This window comes from Cornus florida, unplaced genomic scaffold, assembly GCF_030987335.1.
Source record: "Cornus florida cultivar Cherokee Brave unplaced genomic scaffold, ASM3098733v1 CherokeeBrave_3.0.0_Hap2_Chr11, whole genome shotgun sequence".
NCBI classification, from domain to species: Eukaryota; Viridiplantae; Streptophyta; class Magnoliopsida; order Cornales; family Cornaceae; genus Cornus; species Cornus florida.
The window spans coordinates 132659454-132670735 of record NW_026775581.1 but is presented as its reverse complement, the minus strand read 5'-3'; the positions used below and the strand labels follow the sequence as shown (position 1 = coordinate 132670735).

Here is an 11282-nt window from a genome sequence, read left to right as displayed (position 1 = left end):
TTGATTTTTGGAGCTCCCTCTCAGTGTATTTTTTTTTTTTATATATATATTGCTCCCTCTTTTCTTACACAGTTCTTAGAAAGTGAGGGAGAAGATTCAAATTTTTTATTTTTTTATATTTTTTTTCCCACGTAGTGAAAACCCAACTGAAACTACCGACCCAGATATAAGGGTAATTTGGTCAGAAAAAATTACTTCACAATATTGTTAAAAGGAGGTAAGTTAAATCACCCCCTCCTCATAGTTGAGGGAGGTTTCTTGCCAAAGACATTCACATGGGTTTTTTTTTTAAGATTGGCCGTTATTATTATTGAATTGAGGCACTAAAGAACATATTGCGATGTCATGTCTATTTGTAAAAAAGTGTCGACATGCAAATATTTCGTATAAATAAAATTAGAAAGATCTGGAATGTAATTAAGAAGATTGGCGAATTCGTGTAAAGTATAATAAAAATTGGTAATGTAAACCTATCACTTGTACATTTATTTTCTAAATTTGTAGCAAAAGATACCTATATGTATTAATATATTCTTACGAGAAGAATTTTTTACATGATCTCATTCAATCACATTCTACCACATAAATAAAATTGAATAAATTTAACACAATCTATTTATTTACTAAAAAAAAAAAAAAAAAAAAAAAAAAGGGAGGAGTTGGTAATGGAGAGAACGTATTGCCACTAAATTGATACTAAAACAAGAATCAAGCCAATAGACAAAAGAGTAAAAAAATAGTATTAATATAAAAAATAAACACAGTCGCACCACTTAAATTATATTGAAAAAGTAACTTCAAAATTTCTCTCTATTTTTATAATTTTTGCTTTACAATCATATTTGGCATTTGCTGTGAAATTGATATCATCTTGGCCATCAAAGATGAAATATACGAATCCAGTTACTTTCTAGTATATACACATAACACACACGTTAAGTTCAAATTGTATCAAACAAACAATTACAGGGAAGTATGAAATTTTAACCGTGCTATTGTCTTTCTCAACACACAGTATTCCGATCTAAGGGAAACAATACAATAGCAAAAAGAAAAGAAAACTTCACGTTTAAATTGGATTTTAATCTGCAGAAAACATACACATTCCAAGAGTCCAATTCGGAGGGAAAAATACTACATACTAGTGTAGGGCACCCAGTAATATAAAGTTCCCCTTAAGACGTGGGAACCATGAACAAAGCTCCAAGTAGATACACATACAACATACAAGCCAAACAGCCCATTCTAAGCAAATTCTGGAAGGCCAAAGGTCCCATCATTTTTCTAGCCTCTTTGATCCTCCAACAAAAAGCACCTGAAAATAAAATTTAATGTAAATTAAAAGCAATTCACAGTTTCAGAGCAAGAATGATGATAGTAAGTCGAAAGAAAAGATGGTATAGGATTATTAGATTAAAGCCTCGTGATGCAATGAAGAAGGGTATCAACCACCAAATAGCCTACGCTGTGTGTCAGACCAGGATGGGTAATCCGGTTGCCACAATTTCGTGAATAGAGAATCCATTCGTGATGGAAAAAAAAAAACTTAGAGAATACTTTAGAATAGCTAAACAGAATCGATGAAATGTAAATTAAATAAAAATATAGAATAAGTTTTTACAGAACCATCTAACAAATGAATAGCATCCAATAAATAAATAAAAATTCATCCATTTTGCTAAAATAATGTTAAGATAAATCTTGAGTAACTAAAAGAGACAAGGAAATCATGCATGTACCTTATTAGTGATAATATAAGAAAAAATAGATTTATATGACACAGGCATCAACAATATAGACCAACAGAAGCATCAATTTAAAAAGAAAAAGAAAAGAAAAAAAGAAAATATGTTCAAATAGAAAATAAGAAGTAAAAGAATACTAATATGGAATAAAATAATTAAAAAATACATTAAAAATTAATAGGAGATGTAACCCAAAAAAAAAAAAAAAAAAAAAATCAAATCACTGACTCCATAATTGAAATCTAGGCAAGAACAATGGTAATAATCTTAAATCCATAAACCCAATTAGCATCTTTTTAATTATTCCTTCAAATTTATAACCTAAACAATTAACTAATTTTAATCTGTAAGCATCATTTTTTGTTGCTCGGATACCAAGATCTCAACGTCACTACCTTGAGGTCTTTAAACTCTAATCCTCGTTTAAGCAATATTTGTGATTTGCAGGTAATTGCCAATATCCTGAGTTAAATTTGGAGCCACAAGTCCAAGGAGTGGCCTGGTTGGAACGGTTCTATGTTAGCCCAAAAAAAAAAAAAACAATGGTAGTAATTTGTATAAATGGGAAAACTGAGTTTTAGATGTTTTTTTTCCATATAAAATAGAGCAGTGTCTCAGATGGTAGGGACTGTCCAAAGCATTTTTTTGTATATTTTGTAGGCAAAAGTTTAAATTGTCCATCACTTTTATGAATGATTAATCCCAATCAAGCAAATTCTGACCCAACCCCGATTATTTTGGCCGAATCCAAATGTATTAAACCCCAAATCCATCTTAACCAAAAAACTTTTAAGCTCATCTTCAAAAAAAAACTTCCATAGATTGAAAGTTCAATCATTTCTTGATAAATCAAGATAAATTTCAGTACCCGGTCAAATACCTAAGCCACAACATAATCAGCAGCAATAAATAGATGATCCTTTATTACCTGAATTATACGGGCCAGAGGTGGTTAATCAATTATATGATCATGTTGCGTTTGTTTCACTATACTTGGATGGAAATCTGTCAGCAACTTTTTGATACCTTAGCCTTCTTTCCCTAAAATAGCAAAAAACATACTGAAGAAGTTACGCATTTCAAGAACCAAAACAAATTATAAATAAATACCATTTTATTGGTGATGAACAAAACCAAAAAAGCAATTTACGATAGTAAAATGCATGTAGGTCCATGCAGGTGCCAACTCTAAGTTATCAGTTAGTGGCTTATACGATGATTCTAGATTGAAAACTTCCTTGAAGAACCCAGAGATCTCTAAAATAGCATGGCAGCCCTGCATCCTTTCCCTGCTTAAAAATAATGGTTGTCTTTTATTTATCTCAAAGTAATGGTACCAAAGAGCAAGATTGAATTAGAGACAGGCCTTGAATGGCATGGCCTGATCATTGTAATTGCAGTGAGCCTCTCATTAATCATTTGTTCACACCTCCCATCAACCCAAACACCTATATTGGTTCTTTTCAGCAGAACATGCAAACTTGAAAACGAGGATCCCTCATCACCCCTCCCCACCCAAAAAAAGGGAAAATAATTTAATAAATAAAGAATACAAAAATAGAGAAATAAATCTAGAAAATAATTTGTAAGTGACTGCCAAACCTAACAAATGTAATTTCAAAGAATATACAAAAACATCACAGTTTTGCTATTAAAATAAATAAATTGTATTGCAAAAAACTGTATTGGCCATTGCCAAAACAATGTAAAACAGTGGACCAATTGGTTCTTAACATTCATAGAGGCACTTGATCCCATAATGATGGCAGGCTTTAAGCCTTTAAGAAAAGCAATTAAAACAATATGCTTCCTGGACAGGATTATCAAAATTTGAACTCATTTCTTTGACATGTCCCCAAAATGGTTATCAAGATTTCCAACACTTTCATACTTTACATTTCTCTACATTATTTTTTTTCCTTTCAAGACAGTTTTGGAAAAAATAGAAAAATGATAATAATAATCCCAACAATCTTGGGTGTGCAAAGAAACACAATTTAGTGTTCCTGTGTAACTAAGGTTCAACACATCCTTAATAGAGCTGCCTGGCTTAAATCCCTAAGATAAATATACAAAAAATAGAAAAACAAAGCTATTACCCAAGCTTCAATAAACTAATAAAAAAAAAAAAATGGAACAATTGCACCTTGTAAATACAATAGATAAGTCTACTTACCTTAATGAAAAAATGTCCTTTTCAATCGTTTTTTTCTGTTCAACATCAAAGGCAAACCATTTATCAACCAATGGAACTTCATCCCAATGTCCCATATCTGTCCATTTGAGAAGAAAGAGTATCAATAACTACATTCATAAATTGAACCCTGAAAAACAATTGTTCTAATGCATGTAAACTCACCTTGAAGCAAAATATCAGAATTATCAGAATAGCCCTTTAATCTCCAGTATGTACAACCATTAATGCCCAAAAGAATAGGTTCTGTTCTAACAGCATCAGATCTTGATTTCTCTAGAAAAGTTATTCGTAGAGCAAGGTCAAAACATATGACAAAAGATATCTATTTAGTAAGAGATAAATGAAGATACAAAATTTGATTGAATGGTAAATAGAACATACAGCAAATAGTTTGGATCAAGACAAACTCAACCCAGAATACATTAGTTGGTATATAAATATGTCGGATTCACACTTCAGAAACTAGTAAATTATATGCATTAGTATTTAACTCTTTGAGAGGAAAACCAACAAATGAGATGCCTGCTACTCAAAAAACTTGAACAAATCAAGCCTGAAGCAAGTAGAAGAGACAATTAAAAGCTAGCAGTTCAAGTCGGACCATCAGAAAACAAATTATGACAGGGAAGATGGTGATTGCCCTAAATTATTGGCCCAGTGACCTAGTAAAAAGGAGAGGATTGAACAAATAATTCAATTCCCTAAAACTATGAAGACAAAACCATATTGACCCCCCCCCCCCCCCAAAAAAAAAAAAAATATTCCTCATATTGGCCAAAATTAGTACACATCTTTTAGTTGTAAAAATCATTTTAAACAACCACATAAATCCAAAATAGAATTTTTTTTTTTTTTTTATGTCAAACTATTTTTTAAATTAATAGTCCGGATAGCCAATAATGACAAAGTTAAGTTCAATTAATAGTTAATGACTTAATGTAAACACCTCCTAAATGCATTCTGGGTTTATGCCAAATTAATACCAGCTTGCCACCAAAGGTAGACATTATACAATTTGTCTTATGCCATCCAAAAGTAGCATATGATGATACCACAAATTACTGCCTTCCAATTCAAGGATGTCAAACACCAATAAATTATTCATCATTGCCTTACAAGCCAGTCCATTCCATTGCACATAAGCTAAATGTGAAAGCCCATAATTGCAGACCACCATCATCATCATCATTTTTGTGCCTTTATCCAATATGAATGGAGGTGGCTATACTTGTAAACCCGTAAATGAAATATATTGATTTGTACAAGATAAAGTAGCACGTATGAATATTGCACAGCACTCTTTACATGAACATAAAAATAAAAATAAAACAGATTGTACAAATAGAGATGGAAAGGAATCAAGCTGCCAATAAAAGCTTCAATGGTGAGGGCAACCAAAAAGAACGTGAGATGAAGTTACTAAAAACAACTTTAAAAAGATAAACATATTTAGGTGAAATGGCATGTAATAGAAAATATTCGAGAAAGAGAATTCATGTGGCCAACCAAATTCATACGGGAATAAAGCAAGGATGATGATGATGAATTAAAAAACTCCAACTGAGCTTGTAAAGTGAGCTTGCTCAAATGTTGAGCAAGCCAAGCTCAACCTGAAGTTTTATGTATAATTTCTTGGGAAGCCCAGCTTCAACAACACCAAATTGGCTCATTAGATGAGCTCTATCAAGGTTCTACTTACATTAGCCCTTCAGGCCCCTACCTGAGAAAGACTGTTGAGCAAATGTTACAAAATGGTATAAAACTCAGTGGATTGTGCTGAAAAATTATGTGGATTTGGGAGTCTGTTGAACAGTCAAGATAATATTACCAAATTATAACATTAAAATGAGTGTTCAATTAGGCTATTAACAAACTCAATAGGCTTGTGAACAGGCTCAAGCTCAGCCAAATGTGCAAACCGAGTTTTAAATGTCCTAGTCAAAAACAGGTCAAGCTTGAGTTTGATTCAAACTCTACAACATCATAATTAAATAGCCAACAAATGACTCAAGATCATTATATGCATGCTAAGATCTTGGCAATCTTTTTTCTAAAAAAATAGACTGAAGAGATTCAGAACATACTCTCAGGCACCATGCCTTTTGACTCCAGCATCTCAGCATGAGCTTTAGCAGCTTCTGTTTTAATTTGTGAAGAAATAGCTTCATGCTCAGAAATTGTAAGAGGAGCACCATTTTTTGCAGTAATAGTTTTTGCTACTTCATCTAACAGCTTCTGCTTCAAGTGTTTCTCCTGTACATAATATCATTCTTAAACGGAAAGCTCTTTAAAAAGAAGACTAGTGACATGATTCCAAGGGCCTTTCTTTAATAATTTGTAACCTTATCTTTAGCGGCAAGCACTCTCTCTTTTGCTTCCTTCACCTTTTCAGCAAATTTCAAATTTTGATCATCAATCCAGCTTCTAACTTGCCTATAAGAAATATCAATGCATATGGACATCATTTTCGTAGAAAAAGGAATACAAATTATAAAAAAAAAAAAGCAATAATCCTTACGCTGTGCTAAGAACTTCATCACATATACAATTTAATAATATAAGCTTTTTTGAGAAGTCTAAACTATCATATCCATCAGTTCCCTTATCTAAGCATTTCAGGGGCAGTTCTTTTAGTACAAACTCAGATTTAGAGACGCAGTTCTTCAGAGCATGGACCCATGAATTTTTGTCATTTGTTGGACATAAAGTCGGTGACCTAAACAGAAAAACCAGCACAAATTAGTTCATTTTTCCCTATGTAATGACATATGGTTTAATATAAATTTATTAAGGCAAAGGCTTGTACTTTTCTCCTAAGTCCTTTTGTATAAAAGAAAGCAACTGGATATGAAACTGAAATACTACTGAATATTTTCCTCGTTGTCCACTTCGTCCACGTCTTAGTTCTTTAAGAACAGATTCAGGCAGCCCTTTCTTCAGATCAAGAATCTATAAACAGAGATCAGAGAAAGAAAAAAGTCAGAGGAAACGACACTTGATGTACAAAATGAAATAATCCTAGTTTTGTTACTTGAATCATTATCATTTAATAACGAAAAGATACATCAAGAAATTAATTAATCAACCAAGTAGTAGTCAAAGATGGTTCTTACAGTCAATGTTCAAACTATTTTATTTACATTCACCACATCCCCATGTATGAGACCACACACATGCAAGCACACACTCATTTGCAAGCATTCACAGACCCCAAAACAACAACAGCAGCAACAATAGCAGCAGGAAAGTGGAAACATGAGAAGAAATGGAAATCAAACATCAAACCCTATATCAATATCAACTGTGCTTCATCCAAGTAAAATCCAAAACATATTATGCAACAGCCGAGGCCACAAGTAATGGAAGACACCGCAATTCAACAATGTATCTGAAGTAATCCAAAATTCAAAGGAGAAATGTAATAATTTGAAGAAAATGATTACGATCATATTTTCCTCTCATTACATAAAGAATTTGAGTTCACTTGCCTCAGCAAAAGCAGCACAGAACTCTAAGAATTGCAAAGCATGACCAATGTCTTCTGGCTGTAAGTCAATGCCAGCTACAGTTGTCAACTCAATGCCCTGGGGCAATGAGATTTCAGAATCAAGGTCAGTACTCTGGTACTTCATAGCATTCCTCTCAACTTTGCAAGACTTTACAACTGTCTTGGGCTTGCCTTCATCATTACCAATTTTCCTGCTATCTAACACTTCCACATCTTTATGTGTTGAACTATCCCTTTCTTTTCTCTTCTGATTTGTACCATGTTCAGAAGGAACTTCTTTTAATAACTTCTTAGAATTACTTTTATCCCGTAGAACACCATCAACCTTTCCATTCATTTTCACCTCTTTCTTGGAAATTCTAGTAGAAATTTGAGGCTTCTTAGGACTAGTCTCCTTCAACAAAATCCCACCATCCCTATTGTCATCAGAATTATTTTTATCTCGTACAACACCATCAACCTTTCCATTCGTTTTCACCCCTTTCTTGGAAATCCTAGTAGAAAATTGAGGCTTCTTAGGACTAGTCTCCTTCAACAAAATCCTATCATCCCTATTGTCATCGGAACTATTTTTATCTCGTGTAACACCATCAACCTTTCCATTAGTTTTCACCTCTTTCTTGGAAGCTCTAGCAGAAATTTGAGGCTTCTTAGGACTAGTATCCTTCAACAAAATCCCATCATCCCTATTGTCATCTTGCAACTTTTTCAACCTTTCCAGCTTCATTTTCTTGGGTTTCTTTTCATCAGGGTTCAGCGCCGAAGGCATGGGATGGAAGTTCAAATCACCACTTCCATCAAAAATGTTTTCCTTCCCCCTCTTTCTAGGCGAAGCAACTTCAGCCTCCTGTTCAAAAGGGGAAAAAAAAAATGGTGTATAAGCATGAAATGACGCAATCCCATCAACCAAACGTGATAAAAACTTAAAATTTCCAGCCCATGATAGAAAAGCATTATCACACCTTCTTTGAAGCAGCCAGCTTTTTCGGTGAAGTACCTATGTCTTTGGCCATTTTGTTGAGACCAAAATTTTCAGGACCCTTAGTATCCAGCATATCTGAAACAGAGGAAAACCCAGTTGCCTTGGCTGTGTGCACAAGTATACCAGTGGGTTGATGACCCCGTTTCTTCCTGAAAGTTGCATATTTTTTCAGACCCACCACCAAAATACTGGAATCACAAATATTAAAACCAGAACAGTTCTCATCAACAAAAACTCACATGCATAAACTGCAATTGCAGATGCCTCTGCACTTGGGGCATTTCCAGTCCTCCAACAAGGACATTTCTTCTGCCTTCTCTCCGTATCTGGTTCAACATAAACCATATTTTGAATTAACATGCACAAGACCTCCAAAAGAGTTTAGCGAACGGAAACTGGAAATTTTTTAAAGAAACACATCACCCTAATTAACCTGTTCAAGAGGCACTTGTGACAAAATTTAATAGGGCATGACTTCTTCTTTTTTTGATTCCTGCAGCCAGCTGAGAAATCCATGGTTTTTTGGCGACACTTCAAGACATTTAATTCAATCATGAGTACCAATACAATATCACAAAGATTAAAATAAAAAATGAGAGAAAAAATTTGTAATCATTTGTACTACATCTGACCGTTGAGGTAATAAAGTAAGACTAAAAACACCGTGAACCCCATAATCTTTAATAGTTAGGGCCCAAGAAAAGGTCACCAGTAATCCGTGTTTACAACTTTATGAGTTAGTCAGTTTAAGTTACCCATTTTCTAGAAAGGCAAACCAACATTAAGTAGTGTTTTTTCCCCTTGCTTTTCTCATCATCAAACAGAGTTTAAGTTCTCAAGAAAATAATTAAAATAAAAATGAAAAAACAAACAAACAAAATTTTAAAAATCACAGGCTTCCATTACTCAATAGCCAATAATTTAACCTGCTCAATTATCTCTAAAAGGCCAGTAAAACAGTATGACTATGAAGCAAGGACCTTGATTCCCCGTCCCTAAAGCTTATACAGAAAGAACCACGCATTTAAAAAACTTAATTCCCTCATATTCCCTGCTTTATCAGCCACTAAAAAAGAAAGAAATTAAATAATTTTGTAGCACCAATTTCAGCTCCTACGGATCAGCATCCATAAACCTTTTTTATTGCATATAAAATTTTAAAAAGGCATAGTAACTCTTATATCACATAATTTCCGTTATTTAAGAATAAAGACACAATAGATCTAAAACCTTATATCAACTCCCCCTATATCAACTCCCCCGAAACAATCATCTCTCAGGACTATCCCAGTACATAACATTCACAAATTGTAATTCTTCTCCCATTTCTCTTTGTTTTCTCACAAGACAAATAGAAAATAATAATTGGGTTTTACATATATTCTCGTGATACATACATAGAATTCGTATTTTCCCTTATACATAGAAAGGTTGCCAATTATATGTACAAGGACAAAAGAAACATCAGATCTCAAATCACAATCTTGCCCTAAGCACAACCCTACAAGGCTTAATTGACAGTAATTCTAAAATCATTCTTATTTCAGTGTTTCCTCATTACAATCGGAGAAACCAAAAAAGCGTTTTGTTAGGGTTTCATGAAATTACCTGATGACAAGTCGTTCCATTCTGAGAATCATAAATTCGGCCCCCGATGACACGAACCCCCGGACTCTTGGTGCGCTTAGCAGGAGAAGAACGAACACTACCAGATTGTTGATTGGACTTCTTTCCCTTCTCACCCTTCTTCTTCTTTATCCTTTCCTTCCTTTCAGATGCGATTTGTTTGGAAGCAGAGCTTGAAGCGACCGCCATTACTGTGAATTGTGTCTGCTGTAATTCCTTTAGTTGGAAACGCGGAGACCGAACTCGCACAAACTCTCAAACTGAAGGTGAGCTTTGGGGGCAAATGTGTTCCTTTTTTATCCGTCGGAATGTTAGTTCTCAGATGGGTTGTGGCGGCAAATCATGAATTTGAAAATTGTTGGAGAGAAAATGAATTTTAACGAGGGAATTGCAATTTGGACTTTGGAGGTTTCTGCTAGTGCTTTTTGAGGTGGGTTGGCGCCAAATGAAATTAGGAAATTTTTCGGGTGTACCTCGTTACATTATTTAATGGAACTCACCCAATTTTTATTTTATAGCCTTTTTTTGAAACCGACTTCGGACCAATAGAGAGCACATGGGTGGGGCCCACTCACATACCCTTTGAGTCTTTAAATCGATACAAACCGAATTTCGGTTAGTAAAATACTTTCTTCATTTAATTATGATAAAATATTTTCTTTTTTTAGATAAAATGTTTATTTTTTATTTTTTATTTCTTAGTGTATAGCAAAGATGTAGGTCAAAATTGAAGAAGAATTTATAGGATAGGACTTGTAAAATAATATATCAAAAATTAATGAACAAATTATTTTTGTTAGAATTTATCGGATGGGAAGCATAGCACATAATTTTGGGCAGCTGTGATGGGATTGGTTTGCGACAATAGATTTTGGGGCTTTTGATACTAAATTTGTAACGGGTCCATCGGTGACCGTGGAACGCAATGTTTCAGAGCGATTGACTGTAAAAAAAAAATTATGAATATTACATACGTATTTTTTATTTATTTTTTTGATAAGTAAGAATTTTATAAAAAGGCGCTCAAAAGGGAGCGAAACCCAAGGAAATAAGAAGAAAAAAAACCATAAAGAGCCTCAAGCCTTCAAATAGGCCAAAAAAATAACAATTTCATCAACAGAACGATAATCTCTCCCTGAGACCCAACAAAATAAAGTAGAAATAATAGAGAACTCAAGCATAGAAATGGGTTTCTCCTTGCCATCGAAGTATCTTCGATTCCTC

The 11282-nt window shown here is 33.8% G+C and overlaps 1 protein-coding gene across 1 annotated transcript; it reads right to left on the bottom strand.

Moving 5' to 3' along the window:
- Positions 1 to 918: 918 nt before the first annotated feature.
- Positions 919 to 10831, bottom strand: LOC132284649 (uncharacterized). The gene is made up of 13 exons (XM_059786775.1): positions 10041 to 10831; positions 8866 to 8963; positions 8672 to 8758; positions 8413 to 8581; positions 7431 to 8297; positions 6749 to 6891; positions 6461 to 6658; positions 6285 to 6375; positions 6027 to 6195; positions 4105 to 4215; positions 3922 to 4018; positions 2674 to 2786; positions 919 to 1315 (listed from the first exon to the last, which is right to left on the bottom strand). Exons 1-12 carry the CDS (start codon positions 10245 to 10247, stop codon positions 2714 to 2716), a joined length of 2310 nt encoding a protein of 769 aa, XP_059642758.1. The 5' UTR covers positions 10248 to 10831; the 3' UTR covers positions 919 to 1315; positions 2674 to 2713.
- Between the last annotated feature and the right edge of the window lie 451 nt (positions 10832 to 11282).